This window comes from Strix aluco, chromosome 20, assembly GCF_031877795.1.
Source record: "Strix aluco isolate bStrAlu1 chromosome 20, bStrAlu1.hap1, whole genome shotgun sequence".
NCBI lineage: Eukaryota > Metazoa > Chordata > Aves > Strigiformes > Strigidae > Strix > Strix aluco.
Window position 1 is genome coordinate 6,410,301 of NC_133950.1, and position 16,503 is coordinate 6,426,803.

The 16,503-nt window shown below is 63.1% G+C and overlaps 1 protein-coding gene across 1 annotated transcript in view; it reads right to left on the reverse strand.

Annotated features, from left to right (window-relative positions):
- The window catches only part of NIBAN2 (niban apoptosis regulator 2), a 31,505-nt gene extending 15,516 nt beyond the window's left edge, over positions 1-15,989 (reverse strand). The window contains exon 1 of the mRNA XM_074846176.1: positions 15,752-15,989. Within this exon, the coding sequence (XP_074702277.1) occupies positions 15,752-15,806 (55 nt within the window). The 5' untranslated portion in view covers positions 15,807-15,989. The remainder of the gene's footprint in view (positions 1-15,751) is intronic.
- Between the last annotated feature and the right edge of the window lie 514 nt (positions 15,990-16,503).

A 16,503-nucleotide genomic window follows, 5' to 3' on the forward strand; every position in this document is an offset into this window, starting at 1 on the left:
CCAACCCCACTGTGCCCCCGTAAGGACCATCCTACAGGATGGGGCTGGCTGGCTCCAGGCTCTGCAGCCAGCGATGCTCAGGGCCATGCACGCAGCAGGGAGATTCGAAGGGGAAAGGACAGCCCGGCCCCCACCACAGTCCCCATGTCACCCTCTGCGCAAGGCAGGGACCCCCACCAGGACCACTGCCTCCAGACTGGGGGGAGGCCGAGGTTCTGGGAGAGCTTGAGCTGCCACGTGCCCCTCAGCACCCCACACTGGAGGAGATCCCCTCCATCCCGCAGGCAGCACCCTTACCCACATGCACCCTGCTCCAGACGGCACCCTGCCCCACGCATCACCCTGCCCTCTGCCCTCCCCACCCCAGCTCAACCCCACATGGGGCTCCTACACCAAAAACCCCATCACAAAGCATCACAGGTCCAGGGAGACAACTTCCCCGGAGCTGCCTTTGGCACACGGGGCCTCTATTTTGAATTTCACTCTCAACTTTGCCCCAGAGCCTGTGAAAAGGAAAGAATTTGAGTCGCCTCCAACTATTTCCGACGGCTCAGCCTCTGCCAGAGCACTGGCGATGGGCGCGGAGAGGAACGATGCTGGCTATGCATCCCCGGTGCAGGAGCCAGCACGATGTTGGGGGCGTGAACCCAGACAAAACAGACCCCCGCGCCGGCCCCGGCACAGCTCAGCGGGAGCCAAAATCTCCAGCAGCAGCTGCCCCAAAGCCATGCTCGCAGCCAAGCCTGCACGAAGGAGCAGCTTGCTACAGGGTGCTGCAAATCCCCGTAGGATGAGCAGCTCCGGAGGAAAACGCCGCCTGAGGACAACAGCTGAGGGCAGATAAACCCATCCCCGAGGAGACGCTGGCACTGCCAGCACCACGGGAGCAGGCGCCACAGGCCAGCACCTTGCTGTGCCAGGGCTGAAAATCCCTTCAAATTTAAGCGACATTTTTTCGCGGCAAAGAACAAGACGCCTGCTCATCCCACCAGAGAAATTCCTCACCCCCGATTTTAGCATTTTCTCCTGGAAAAGAAAGAGCTCGCAGTCATGTCGCGCTTGCATCTGCACCACACCTCTGTTGCAACTCCCGTCTACAAAACTGTATGATTTTGGCCAGGGCTCTGGGCAGCGATGCTGACAGCTGAGATTTAAAAGGACATTTTGAGGTTTCATTTCCTTTCAGTCCATGGGAAAAAAAGAGCCCCAGGTCCCTGGGCAGGCAAGACGGCTTAGTCACCCATTCTTCCCTGATTAATGACGGGACCAATTAGGAGGTTTTAAGTAAATGGAAAAGCAAAAGTCGATTACTTGCAGACATTGAAACAAAAGATTTGCAGTCAAATATCCAAGGTGACTAACTCTCCCTCAGCTCAGCAAGCCCCTCCCGGGGTGCAGTGGGGATGCTGGGGGGCCACTGACGCTCCCTGCCCAGTAGCCCTGGCTACCCCGCCAGCCACCACGCTCAGCCCTGGGCAAGCGAGAGGGTCAGGGCCCCGCGGGGGGTCGGGAGGAGGTGGTCAGTGGCATGGCAAAGAGGTGACACAAGGTGACACTGTATCTGGCAAGATGTGGGCTGCTAGCGGTGGTACAGCCGGGCTTTGCTTGAGAGCAGAGGATGGGAAGCCCACGGTGTGATGCCAGTGGGTGCCCCAACCCCATAGCACCCTGCATGGGGCCCATGTGTGCCACAGGGGAACCCGCTAAGCCACCCAGTGGATCCTTCCCCAGGCTGAACAAAACCCCCCAGCAGTGCTGGGGGCCACGGAGAGCATCCCTCCCCCACGGCTACACAACTGAGGCCACCCATGAGTGGCCGTCGCTCTACGAGCAGCTTTGGCTGTGCATCTAGCTAAGAGCTGGAGGGGTCTGGGGACAAGTGACAGTCCAGGGAGCTGTGTCCCCTATCTCCTCACAGCCCCACACTCGAGCTCCCCCCAGGTCATGGCGGGATGAGGGAAAGATGGGGCTCAGCTGGCTCCCACCCAGCCACCGCCCTGTCCTGGGTGCGGGCTCAGATACCCACAGCAAAGCGCTTCGGCAAGCCGGGTGCACATGCAGGGACCTGGCAGGGCGGTGCCGGGTGTCCCCAGCCACCCACAGACCGTGCTTTCCCAAGCCTGGTGTTTGCTTTTGGACCCCTGAGCTCCCAGCACTGACACCCTCCCGCTGCTCCGGGTGCTGCCACCCCAGTCCCCATCACATCGAGCCCCGCACACTGCAAACGGCACCGTGCAGAGGCACCAGTCCCCCAGCAGCCAGGGTTACTGGGCTGGCACAGGCTCTGGCACGTCCCTCTGGTTTCTGGCAAGAGCAAGGGGAAGCCACCAGCTTTGTGGTCACAGAGGCGTGCCAACAACACCCACCAACACCTGGCTCAGCAGGAGCCCCAGCACCGGCACCTCTGATCACAGACTTCATCTGTTCCTCGGCCTCCGGGTTCTCCTCCTTCCCTCCCCAGCCATCCCCATGACTAAGCCGCACGTGGCGGCTGCAGGAGGAGATAAAGGGGCTCTGCAGCAGCCGGCTTTGCATGGGGAGGGCAGAGAAAGGGCTCTGGCTATCCCAGCTGCCAGGCAAACCCCCGAGGTCAGGCTGGACACGGGGCTGGGTGGGATGCCGGGACCAAGGAGTAGGGTCCATCTATGTCACATCAGCTCCGCAACCCCAGCCCTCCCTGCCCCGTCCCACACACCCTCCCCACCACCTACCCAGCCAGCACCACCATCACGGGCACGGCAGGGCAAGCAGCTCCCGTGAGGGCACCCTGGCAGGGGGACGAAACAAGCAGCACAGGTTTGTCCTTGTCCCGGATGACACCCGAGGACCGTGGAGCCCAAGGCTCATCTGGGTGAAACCGGCTGGGAGAGGTGGCTCCTGCTCCTGTCCACCCCCCCGACCGGTCATGCCACCGCAGCCGTCACTGAGACCAAAGCAGCGCCAGCACAACAGCACGGGCCAGGTGGGAAGGCAACAGCACCGGAGCAGCCCGTGCCACCAGCCATGCGGGTTGCAGACTCAAAGGCATGTGCAGCCCTCGTGCATTGAGAGGTCACAGCCCGGCCAGAGCAGCCCTGGTCCAGTTTTAGTCCCTTTGAACCAGGGCAGGAGGTGAATCTCGCCCTCAGAAGGATTCCAAAAGCTGTGCCAAGCTGCCCAAGCTGGTCCATCAGCCTGGACTGGCTGGCTCTTGTCCTTGGAAGCATCTCCAGCACCATCAGCAGCCCCACACATCCACATCCTAAGGCAGAAGCCAGCTCTTACCCTGACCTCCCATATGATGGGGTCCAGCCCCAGCTCTGGCACTTCTTAGAGCAAAGCCAAGGGGAAAAAATGAGCCATGAGCTTCAGGTCTAGCCCAGAGACCTTATCGCTTGACCATATCCTTCCCTCCAGCTGCCTGTGTTTGCTGCCTGCAGTTCATTTCACCGTGGTGGGGAAAGCAGTGCTCCAGGAACATCATCCTGGCAGCCCCTGGCATGCAGAGAGCCCTGCCAGCACGAGTGCGTGGCCGGAGCTCGTTTTCCCCATTACCCTCAAAATCATGTGAAAATGAGAGTGACGCTTTAAATAGCTCAGGCCACGGCCGGCAGAGTCAGCAGATCTGGCAGCAGGGAGGTCAGATCCTGCACAGGTTTTGCTGCACAGTTTGCTTGGCTCCCACCCAACAGCAGTGCCCTTCTCACTCACCGAGGATGGAGGAGAGGCTGCACCCATGACCTACGGAGTTATCTGCAGGATCAGGGCTGCCGCAGCACCACAGCACATCCCAGGTGGGACAGAGCCCTGCAGGGACGTGGCTCAGCCCAGGTGGCTCAGTAGGGCTGAGGAGCAGTTCAGCCTCCCCCAGCACTGGGCTGAGCCGCACGCCGCCAAGCAGGACCCACCGGGGATGCTCAGCAAAGCTGCTCTTTGGATGAGCATCCCCCCGTGCCCCTTCAAAGACACCTGATAAGCTGAGGTTGGAGGTGTCTTTCCCCTTTCCTGATGTGGCAGGATCTTGAGTGGGCAGCAAAGGGTTAAAGCTTAAGGGGGAAAAAGTAGGGGAGGGTGAATGGCTCCTCTGCACCCAGAATAGTCTTCGCCCCTCTGCACCCCCGCAGTAGCCAGGCCAAGGTCCTGGCAGCTGGGCCTTTGGGGACACAGAGCTGCCTCCTGCTCCCCGGCTGCCCCCACGCTGGCCTGGCTGGCCCCCAGGGCATGGCCACCACGCTCACAGCCCCACCGAGGGACAAGGAGCGGGTCCCCCAGCGCTGAGCGGGGCGGCAGCAAACGTGCATGGCTGGGGGGAGCACCCCGGCCGCAGCCAGGGCATGGGGCTCTCCCAAACGCACCCCACGGGGTGGTGTGGGGACGGCAGGCACGGGGTGTGCGGCGGCTGAGGGGCTCCTGACCGGAGCAGCACATGTATCCACGCACAAATATGCACACACCCATCTCATACACACACAGATATACGTGCACACACACACACACGAGCAACCATGCGCACACCCCCCCCCCCCATGCACACCCCCTTGCACCCCCATGCACACACACACACTCCCCTGCACATTTATACATAGCCCCACACACACACACATGCCCACACACACCCATGCACACACACACACGTGTGCACACACACACGCACACACACCCCCCCAGGGAGGCTGGAGACCAGCGTCTGACAAATCTGAGCAGAACAGTCATCCGCAGCCTCCCCTCAGCCCACATCCCGTTTTGCAAGCCCAAAGCCCCACATCCCTCCCGCCAGACACGCCCTCCAGAGACCATGTCATCCCTCCGCTGCTACTTAAATATATTGGGGGGGTGAGGGTGTCTTTGAAACCCCAACCTTCCCCAGAACCCCCCTGGGTTTCTGCAGCTGGGATGAGTGGGAGCAGGAGCAGCAGCTGGGAGCAGGGTGCCCAAGCCCTTGTGGGATGCCACAGGGATGCCTCACTGGAGGCAGGGAATTTTCCCCCCTCTGGCCCAGAAAAAAATTAAAAAAATAAAATAAAATAAAAGGGACAAACAAGCTCATTGAAGCAGAGCCCCTGGGCTGGCTGAGCTGTGGCCCCCACACTTGTGATGAAACCTCGCCTGGCTCATTTCCCCAGCCCCTGCCGGACAGCCTGACTCAGTGGGGCCACAGGAAAGCCCCAGCTCCCCCTGCCACCCCGCAGGCGTCCCGTGTCCCCTCGCTGCCAGCTCAGCAAGGGTGTGATGGCACAGCGATGTGTTTGCAGAGCAGTGCAGGAGTGGACAGCCGGGGGGCCCATGCCACCACGTCCCTTTGCTGGGTGTCCCTACCCGGGCAAAGGTCCCTCTGTGCCGTGGTGGTGATGGCTTGTGCCGTGGTGGCAACGGCCCGTAGGCCAGCCCACTGGCAAGGGACCCATGAGCAGCATGTGCTGGCCTGGCCAGGCTTGCCAAGGCTGCAGGGGAAGGAGTTAATCACTAATTTAGCCAGTAAATGATTAGTGAGTGTGGGCGGGTTGCTGGGGGAGCGCAGGCTCCCGGCAGCCCCAGTGCCACTGACAGGGACATCCACAGGCTGGCAGACGGTGCCACCAGCCTGGTCAGCTCACACCTCGGGGAGGCAAGAATGGGCAGAAGCTGATTTCCACCCAGATAAAGGCAGCAAAACCAAAAGAGCCCCTCCTCACCCACCCTCCGGCTCCTGGGCACTGGCAGAGGTGCTGGCGCAAGGTGCTGGGGCACTGCCCACCGGGACAGCCCCGCGGCACCCCCGGCCCTGCCCAGCGTGCTGGGGAGCAGCGTGCCAGGTGGGGAGCGGAGCTGCCAGCATCCTGCCGGCACCTGGCCGCCGTGAGGGGAGCTGGGGAGGACGGGCAGCCCCGCGGTGCACATGCTGCCCAGAAGAAAGTCACCCAAGCGCCAACTTTCCCACGCTGACCCCCTGCCTCCGCCCTGCCCCTTGCATCCCCTGCTCAGGCTGCTTCGGTTCTTCCTGGCGGCCTGGGAGGACAATCAGGGTGGCTCTTCCAGCAAGGGAAACCGAGGACAAGGTCACTGCAGGGAGGTTGATGCCACCGGCTGGGTGAAAGGTGCCTGGGTCATCCCTCGCAGCGGGGCTGCTCCAGCACTCCCGCACCACTGCCTGGTCTAAACGCACCCGCGGGGTTTGCTCGCTGCCCCTCGGCCGCCCTCGCGTGCCCCAAATCTTGGCGTTACGCAGACAGCGTGTCCGGGCATCGCCCACCAAGGGTGCACAGCATGGCAGGGGTGGGGTGCTGAGCCAGACCTCAAACTTGCAGCACCCTACGAGCCCCGAGCACCACCTGCAGCTGCTGAGCTGGGAATGGCCCCGTGGCTGTGCCCCCCACCCCGTCCTGCCCGCCAGCTCGCCCCACCACAGCGCCAGGCCCGGCTCAGCGCAGGTTTATCCCCACGAGATTTTAGGAAAGGCAGCATGACAGCACGTGATGGCTCTGGGCCCGCTGAGCATCAGCAACGCAGCAACAACCAGCAGAAGGGACGGTGCCGGAGGTGCCACTGTCAACGGGGCACGGAGCAGAACCGAGAGCAGCTCCAACTCCCTGCAGGGAGCAGGGTGAGGAGCATCCCGCAGCACCAACGGGTGCACCCAAAGGGTTAAGCCCCAGCCGGCAGTTTAGGGTTTCAGGAATTTGAATCTGAGTTCATTTCCACCCAGAAACACAAACTCCTTCATATGGGCCTGACTCAGCCCAGCTGAGCATCCCCAGAGCATCCCTCCCAGGGCGATGCCGGGCTGGGGGGGGTCAGGCACTGGCACCCCACCCAGGAGGACACAGTGGCAAAAAATAGCTGAAGGACGGTTTGTTCCTCATAAAAGCAAAATCCAGCGGCTGACCTGGTAGCGCTTGGTGTTTTCCCCTCTCATATAGACCAGGAGAGACTGAAACAGGGAAAAACAAATTGGGAGGGAAGAGCAAAGTCCAGGGACAATTTCCCCTCTTACCTCCCTTCACACAAACCCACTCAAAACCAGCCCGGGGCATTTCTGCTGCAGGCCGCTATCAGGATTTAGACTGAGCTTATCTGGAACAAACGGAAAATGCAGGCTGCTCCCGGTGCCTGCCCTGGCTCCTGGTGCACTCCGGGGCTGCCTGCGCCCAGGGCACGGCTCAGCACCGGGGGACCCGGCAGGACAGAGATCACTGCCTGGCTCCAGCACTACTCCAGAATCCATGGGGGATATTTTCAGCTACACATCGGCTCAGAGGCATGGTCCAGGTGGAAAGGGGACGCATCCTGCCACCCCCTCAGCAGCAGCCCCGTGCAGCTGCACGGCCGGCAGTGCTGGGGATGAGCTGCGCGGCCGGCTGCCCTCTGACTCACGCCTTTGCGGGGAAGGGTGGGCAGGAGGGGGGCTGAGCAGCAGGAAGGGATGAGGCAGCAGAGCCTTAGAGAAGAAACCAGATGGGCCCAGGCCTGAACCGGTTCGTCGTCTCTCGCCCTGCCTTTGCCGCGCACAGCTCTGCCCCCGGATGAGTCAGAAGCGCCCGTAGTGCCAGCTCAGGGCTGGGGCACCCGTCGGGGACATGGCTCTCTGCTTCGCCGCCTGCAAGGTGCACCCTTCACCAGCACCCAGCACCCTGTGGCATCCCCCATTCCAAATGCTGGCAGCACCCCATGTCCCCGCAGATGTCCCCAGAGACACTCCGGGGGGGTCTGTCCCCACCGTAGCAGCACCCAGCAGCACCCACACTGTCTCCCAGCACCGCGCCCAGCCGCGGCGGTTGCACAACGCCGCTCCCCTCCCAGCCCAGAGCAAACAAACCTGCCGAAGCAGAGCCGTGCCCAGCGCGGCCGCGGGAGGATCTAAAGCAAGACCACGAAATCCACGGGGCTGAAAACGAAGCAGCACATTCTGCAGCAGCTCCTCAGCCTACAAACAGCCGAAAAACCCTGACAGTGCTCTCGACCGTGCTTCGGACGCCCTTCACCCACTGCTCCCCAATCCCAACTACAAAGCCGGGCTCAGCCCCCTGTATCAGCCCCGCTCCAGTGGCTCAGGGCTGCATCCAGCCCAGCGGACAAGGGATTAGCATCCGGCTACGTGCCGGCGGGTGTTTTCCCGCGGCGTGGATGCCGGTCTCCCGCTGCTCCCCGGGAACAAGGCTGCTGCGGGGCTGCGTGCGAGGAATGTGTATGTGAATAACAAACAGCGTTCGGGGGCTTTGAACGTCTCCAGAGAATCTGGTCGGGGCTGGACTGAGCCCAGTGTGAGATGTCTGCCCTGAACCACCCTGCCCAAACAGCTCCTGAGGGGTGGGGGCAGGAGGAGATTCCCTCCTGATCCAGACAAGACCCTCCTGCCCCATCCCATTCCCTCTGCCAGCCTTGCCTTCGGGGTGATGCTCCAAAGCTCAGGTGCCCACACAGGCACCCCAGGAGGGCTAAACCCACCCTGGCCCAAAGTGTCACCTGCCAGATGGGCACAGGGACCAGGTTTAAGCCCACCAGAAGAGGTGATTGCACTCACAGGACAGTCAGGATACATCCCATGGGCAGGGAGGCGGCTGTGGGGAGATGAAGCATCCCCATGGAGCTGCTTGGCTCAAGCTGGGTACCACCCCTAAGCCCTGCACTGGACCAGTACCCACCACCCTCATCCTGGCTGCAGTCACATCACCCCACATGTCCCTTGTCACCCAAGGTCCCACCAGTGCCTGGCCAGGCTGGAGAAGACCTACCAACCCTTTGGTGCTCACCCCATGGCGGGTGCTGCCCCACAGCAGGGTGGGCCCCAGCATTACCCCTCCCCAGATAGGGCCCAGCTCATCCACCACCACCGGCCCAGCCGCATTGCATCTGCTCCAGCGTGGCGCAACCCCCACGGCGGCTGAGTCAGCGCCAGGTCTCAGGCAGTGCCGCTGCGGGGTCCTGCGGCGGCAACAGCGGCCTTTGGGCACCCGCGTGGGGCCTGGTCACACCTGGGAGCTGCAGGACCAGGGGGGTCCCCAAGGCCAAGGGGCCAGATCAAACTTGGGCATCTCTGGGTCTCTCACGTGCCAGGTGCTGGGGACAGCAGGGGGTGAGGGGTCCTCGCTTGGGGTGTCCCAGCAAATCTGTGCTTGGCAGGGGACGAGCAGCCCGTCCCCTCATGCCCCCCCCGTGCCCAGCCCCAGGGAGAGGAGCTGAACCTGGCACGCTCTCCCTCCACCGAGCTGGCCGGTGCCAGCATGAAACCCAATCCAGCACCACGGGAGGAGACCAAACAAAGACTTTTATGTACATCCAAAAAAAAAAAAACACCCAACCAAGAGGTATTTGAACAAAACAGCCCTGAGCCTGTTCTGGGCTCTGCCACAGCTCCTGCTGCTGGGGGGGTTCCTGTGCCCGGCTCCTCGGTGAGGCCGGGGCAGGGCAGAGGAGCTCCACCTGCCCTGCAGTGCCTGCCCCACACCATGCCCCCCATGCCCGCTCCCTCCTCCCCACAGAGGGTGATGCCCCAGCTGAGGGTGGCCACGGGCTCAGTGTCTCCCATTGCCAAGGACTCTCCAGAAGCACCACAGCCCCTGGTGAACCGTGGACACCCCGGGCTGGTGGACACCTGCCCCATGGGGCTGGCAGCCAGGGGCCAGCAGCACGGAGCATCACCAGCATCTTCCTCGCTGCGGGAGGGTGGGCAGCAGCCAGCAGAGCAAAGGAGCTCCTAGGCAGAGGCAAGGCAGGGATGTTCCCACAGCAAGGATGTTCCCAATGTGGGGACATTCCCAAGATAAGGCTCTGTTCTGGTCTCAGGCGATGCACTGCATGCGCTGGGAGCAGAGGAAGGGGCTCAGGATGCTTCCCGTGGCTGAGCCACCACTGCTTTGGGTGCCTGGGAGCTGGCAGCCCTGCTCTCCTGCCCCACGCAGCAGCACTGAGGTCACCCCAGCTTTGGGGTACGTCTCTTCATGCAGGGGAACCCCCCGAAGAGTGTCACGCCTAGGCTGAGCAGAGCTGGCAGAGGGAAGAAGCCAGGGCAAGCGTCCTATGCCCCAGGAGCCACCAACGTAGCAGGAGGGGAGGGAGGTCCTGCCCCAGGTCCCCTGCCAGCTCCAGGGCGGAGTGTCCCATCCATCCCTGATGCATGGGGACATCCCGTCCTGGGGACTCCCACAGCAGAGGGGTCTGAGCCCCCCCCAGAGCAGGGCTGGGAGCCCAGCTGCAGGCAGGGACAGATCCCTGGCAGGGAAGGGCAGGAGGGCACAGAGAAGGGCACTGTGCTGTACCAGCCAGAGCCAGGACCTGCGCTGAACGCTGCTGTGCTTTCCCTTTGAAAAGGGGGAAAAGGTGGAGTTTTACTCCTTCCTCCCCCTCTGGTCCAGAAGGCTGGGAGGAAGTCTGCTTGCAAGGAGCAGCTCTGCTCTGCCCCTTCCTCCCCTCCTGGCCCCTCTGGGACCCGGCTCTCCATAGGGCTGGTGCCACCACATCCCGGCACGGCCAAGGCTCAGGGGCCAGCGAGGGGCTGGGGGGGCACAGCTGCTGCTTGGGGATCTCACAGCCAGGCATTCTGCAAACTGGGTGGTGGGACCAGACCTGGGTCCTGCAGGGGCAAAGCGGGTGCTCAGCCTCGTGCTGGAGAGCTGCTGCTCACCCGCCTTCAAACCTCGCCCCAGCGAGCTCCCATGGACAAGTATCCTGGGATCCCCCCAGCCCTTCTGCCTGCCGAAAAGCTCAGAGACACACAGAGCCCAGGGTCCTGGCGGTGTGGGAGGCAAGAGCCGACAGCTTTCCAGCTTCCCCCCGTCTCCCCGCTGGTTGGGAGCAGGGGCAGGGCAGCTGCCGGCTGGGTTGTGAAATAAAGCCTGGTCACAGGATGCCGTAAGAGGGATGGAAATGGGACGGGTGGGTCCGAGGCCGCTCCTTCCCCATGGGCTGGGACCGCGTTCCTGCCCATGAGGCCGGCTGTGGGGTCTGTCCATGGGACCCACCACCCATTGCATCCCCGTGGACCTGGGCTGTCTGCACACCCAACCCTGGGCTCTCTCGGTGGCTGTTTCGGTGACTGTCCCCATGCCCACGTGGCACCTTTGCTGTTCCCAGCGTGGGGCCGGACTGGCAGAGCCAGGGGTGGGAGCCAGCGGCTTGTTGCAACCTGCTGCGGGGCTTGGGCAGAGGGACAGGGACCTGTCGGTCCCCGGGAGGGTGGGACAGAGCTGACAGGGGCTGTGCCAAGAGGCACAGAGCTTCCCGGAGCTCAGAACCAGCCTCTGCAGCAATCTGGGGGCAGGAGGGAGGCAAAGGCTTGGGAAATCCCAGCTCTTGGCTGTGCTTCCCTTGCTGTCTGCCTGCAATGTGTCTAGGGGTGTCTGATACTGCAGTGAGGGAGGGTCCTGGTCTACCAGGTACTTTTCTCTCCCTGGGCTGACCCGAGGGCCCAAGGAGAGCTCTAAACTGCGATGCCAGCTCTGCCCCTCCTGTCCCCAGCCCTCCTGCTCCCAGGCAGAGCAGGGGTGCCCTCCATGCGTGCCCCAGCTTGCTCAAGGCAAGGCCTTTGGCTAAACCCTTGCTGGGGGAAGCAAGGAAAGCCCCGCAGGAGGAAAAGCAGGCGCTGCCCTAGGGCTGAGCACAGGCAGGGCTGGGAGGGCTCCCACCTCCTGCCCACGTGGGAAGGCCACCGGCACAAGAGGCCCCCACAGACGGCAATGTCCCCTGCCCTAACATGCTGGCTCCAAGCAAGCCCCGTGCCCCGACACGACGGCTGCAGGTAAGCCTCAGCTTGCCAGAACCAGCCCTTCCCCGCTGGCAGGGAGCCCTGACATGCCAGGGGAGTTATTTATTTCACGATGAAAGAAGACACACATTTTGTTACAAGAAACCACTCCGCATCTCCAGCACATTGCAGCGCTGATCCCTCAGAGCCTCCCTGCATCGCTCCCCCCGGGGCAGGGTGAGGGTTTCAGCCTCAAGACCAACCCCAGAGCCCACCACCAGCAGTCACCACCTCCCATACTGGCTGGAGCTGATCCATGGCCAGGGCTAGGAAATAAGTGTCGTGCTTAAGGAAGCCACGGCAAACCTCTTCCCGCTGTCGGCAACCTCCCCCCCTGGGGCACACTGCAGCCAAGAGCCTGTCGGCATTTGCCAGGCACCTCTGGACCTGACCCCACAGCCCGTCCCGTCGGCACCCAGCCTCCCGGCAGAGGGATGCTCCTCAGCAGCATCGGGGATAAGCAGCCACCACAGCCCATTGGAGATGAAAGGCTGTGGGTCCAGCACCAGAGGCTCGACTCGGTGTCACCTCTGCCACCGTTGTGTAGGCTGGTGTCTGTAGGAAGTCCCACCCCGAATTAACAGCTGGTTTATTCAGCAATTAAGGGGCTGGTGACTCCCTGGAGATACCAGAACAAGGTGTGAGCTCCCAGGGACCCTCCCTGCGCTGCCACCCACCTCCCCATCCCTCTGGGCATGGAGTCACCGGGCAGCTCCTGCCACATCCTTGGGCTCTCCCACTCGCCGGGTGCCTGGGACCACCAGCCACGCTCCACCTCACCCCCCTGGACAAGGGGTCCATGGGGCTGGGATGCACAGGGAAGGAGTTATTCCAGCATGAGGGAAGAGCTTCATCCAGCCCCTTGCTGAGGGCACATCTTGCACTGGCACCCAGTGACATCTTGGCTTCGCGGGCAGCCCTGGCAGGACACCCCATGCCTGCCACTCTCGTGTCCCCAGGCGATGGTGTCCGTGCTGGGCACCCTTGCGCAAGGAGGGACCCAGTCACTGCTCCAGCCCCCAGAGCAGGTCAGGAGCAACTCCCAACCCACATTTCGGAGGAAGAGGAGGAGGAGGGCAGCCGAAGGGTGTTGACAAACAAGCTGGGTGACCCAAGATCATGTCCAAAGCAGGGCGGCAGAAGGAAGCTCTCCAGGCCCATGTGTGGTTGTAGAGACCCCAGAGAAAGGGAGGCAGGAGCTGCAGGCAGCACTGCCCGAAAACCCTGGTGTAAATCACACCCCCCGGGCTGCCCTGTCAGCCCCAGCGCAGCAGGGCAGCCCCGCTGCTGGCAGGAATCCTGCCTGCGCAGGCAGCAGGAGAGCGGTGCAGCCCCACCAGCACCACCAGTGGGAGAAAAGACCCTGGTCCTGAGCCACCAACACCCAAGTCACGCGCATGTGGCTCGTGACCTCTGGGAGATGTTGGCATCAGCCTCACTGCAGCCACCGCCGCGTGGGCTGGGACAGGGCATGGGACCTTCGCAGCACGGCTTTGATGTCCCAATGCAGAGGGGACCGCGCTGTGCATGGCACGGGAAGGCTTTTTGTCACCTCCCTCCTGCCTTTAACCCACCTGCAGTGCTCAGAGCTCCACTCCCAGCAGGGGGGAAGGATCTGGCCCAGGCTTTCACCATCTCCCCACAGCCCCAGGCCTTGCTGTGTGCCCAGCCAGCACAGTTCTGCTGGTGTCAGGGGGCTGCAGCCACGGGGAGCATTGCCAAGCCTGGAGAGCTCCTGTCCCTGCTGCAATTAGGGGCCACATCAGTCTGGGCAGCTCCTCCAAACTCCGCCAAGTTGGGAGGACAACTGGGAAAAGTTGCTTGGAGAGGCGCTGGATCCCTCCTTGGGCGCCGGCAGGAGCAGCGGCAGCGGAGAACAGACCGAGCTAGGCAGGAAAACCCGGAGTTTTCCCCACCGCGTTGCTTTGCATGCCTGACAGCAAGTCGTGCCTTGCCTGTTGGGTTACGGCCCCTCCCAGCTCTAGGGGCTGTTCACCGAGCAAGGAGCCTCGGTGGAAAGCAGAGAGGTGCTCAGTGAACCCAGTGGGCTCCAGTCTCTCCCAGGGAGGTGTCCCAGTACAGGTGTGGGTCCCTCCTACTCACCCCGAACCTTCAGCGCGGCAGCACGGCACAGGACATGCACCAGCCCAGCCTCCATAACCCTATTTCACAGGAATCCTATTTTCCCCATGAAAACTCATCTGCTGCCCCCAGCCCCACTGAGCATGGGCTGAAACCCCCTGGTGTAATGGCTCAGTCCCCACCAGGGTGCAACCATCCAGCCCGGCCTTGCAAACACCTAATTTCTGACCCAGCAGAGCCAGGTTCCCGCACAGGAAACTCAGCTGGGCTTTTCCTTGTTATTCTTCCCAGACTCTTCAGGATTAAGACCACAGGGCTTGGACAGGGAGGGGTCTCTGCACAGAGAACCAGCAAGTTAAAGGGAGATGGAGGATGTGCTTGGACCCAAACGTGCTGCGGAGAGCAAGACTCGACACCGTGTTGTGCACAGACCTGAGCTGCCGCAGCCTCATGGATCAGCCGCGTCGAGCTTTAACTATGCAACGCGAAAACCCCACAGCGGGTTACAATCTCTCCTTCAAAGCTCGAAAACCTGCTGGCGTCCTGCTGAGCCGCATACCACGTAAGCATTCCTGCCAGCCGGCCCAGGACGGCAGGGCCTGGCGAGGCGGAGGGGCTCCACCGTACGCCGCCAGCCATCGAGCCCGTGTGCCGGTACCGCGGCGGCTGTACCACGCCGCTCCATCAGTGCCAGACCCACAGCAGCTTCCTCCCCAAAGCCCTTGGGGAAAAAGGACTTCAGAGCCGCTCCCGTGGCTTTATGGCGGAGACGAAGCAAAGATACGTCAGAGCCAACTCCAAAACCCCGGCGCTCCCCGAGCCCTGGAGCTCTCCGCGGGGCGCACAAGGTCCAGCACGAAGCCACGCTCCCCCGTGCCACCCGACTCGGTGCGGCTTCAAGGAGGGGTTGCTTAACCCGGCAGAGAGGAGGGTTTTTCAGCCTGGGGAGCTGAAACCGAAGCCGGAGCACGAAAGGGCTTGGAGGTCAAGTCCTGCCGGCTCAGGAGCCCCAGGGAGCGAAGCACCCTCATCACAAGTGACGCAAGGCAGTTCGGGGGCGGGGGGGGGGGGGGCACAGCACCCCGACGGAGGGGTGACCCCACTTACGGGGGTCAAGCAAGTCACTACAGGCACCAATTAGCAGCCCTGCCCCCCCGCCACCACCCTCCCAGCCATCGCTTCGCACAAAACCCTGCCTGTACAGAAGCCGTAATCCCACGGTCAGCGATTCCCAGGCGGCACCAAGCAGACATCCTGCGCCGGGGGCAGAGGCACTGCCGGGCACACACCCCGGGACAGCCGGGCTCTCAATAACCACATTGTCACCCTTCCCCGTCCCACAGTGGTGGCGGGGACACTGCTGTGTCCTGTCCGTGCTGGGGCAGGCCTGGGGCATCCCAGAGGTACCCCAGGGGTGCAGCCAGTCCTTCCCCCCACCCCAGAGCCCTTGAGGGGGGCTTTCCTAGGGATCCCCCCAGCACTGCTAAGGGGGGGAAAGTTCATCTGCCGGCTCAGCCCCAGCAAACCCCATGTTGACAGTGGTTTCCCTGCGCAGGACACGGCTTGCCAGCATCTCTCAGAGCCCAGCTCCCCCCCCTTCCCTCCCCCGGCCCGGGGAAGCTCAGCACAAGAACACGCTTCCCGGTCCCCGGAGCCAACACAAACACCCCCGGCACAACTCAGCCTTTCATTTGGGAGGCAGACAGGCACCTCGGGTGCGCCCCCCCCACCCCCGTGCTGTGCCCAGCCAAGGGGACAGGCAAAAACACAGCGAAACTGCGACGTGGTGGAAAGAAAAAAAAAAAAAAAAAAAAAAAGTTTAAAGAAGTCTGGGAGAAAGGGGGAAGAGCAGGCGGGGGGGTGTCCCGGGAACACGCGGAGTGGAGGGGCGGGTGTCCCCACCCGGATTGAAGAGAGGGATGGGGAGAGCCCGGCCGGGCTCAGGGGAGAGGGGGATGCGCGGCGGGAGCTCACCCGCGATGTGCTGGCGGCGACCCTCGTCCAGGTGCGTGGAGACCACATCTCCCATGGCGAGCGGAGCCGGGCCGGGGCGGGCGGCGGCGGGAGGAGGAGGAGGAGGAGGAGGAGGTAGAGGAGGAGGAGGAAGGCAGCGCCCGGGGCGGTCAGGCAGCGCGGCGCCCCATGGCAGCCCCAGCTCCGCCGGCCTCCCCCGGCCACTCCCCCCGCACCGCCCCGCTCCGCCGCGCCCGCCGCCCCCGGCCTCGGCCTCCGGCTCTCCGGCTGAGTGTGCGTGTGTCCCTCCTTGTAATTAGTCGCTCTAATTTGCTCGCTGGGGGATGGGGGAGGCTCAAGGAGAGCGGTTATGCCTCCCCACCGGGCTGACACACACCCCCCCGCCCCCCGCCCCGGGGGTGCGCTGGGTGCTGGGAAGCGGGGATGCGGCTCAGCCCGGTGTTAATCCTCGTAGGGCAGCGCTGTGCCCCCCCCCCCCCCACGGCATCGCTGTGTCCCCCCCCACATGGCATCAATGTGCCCCCACATGGCATTGCTGTGCTCCCCCCACATGGCATCGCTGTGCTCACCCCACCCCAGCATCGCTGTGCCACCCCCCACGTGGCATCGCTCTGCCCCCCCACATGTCATCACTGTGCCCCCCACATGGCATCGCTGTGCTCACCCCACCCCAGCATCGCTGTGCCACCCCCCACGTGGTATTGCTCTGCCCCCCCACATGTCATCACTGTGCCCCCCAAATGGCATCACTG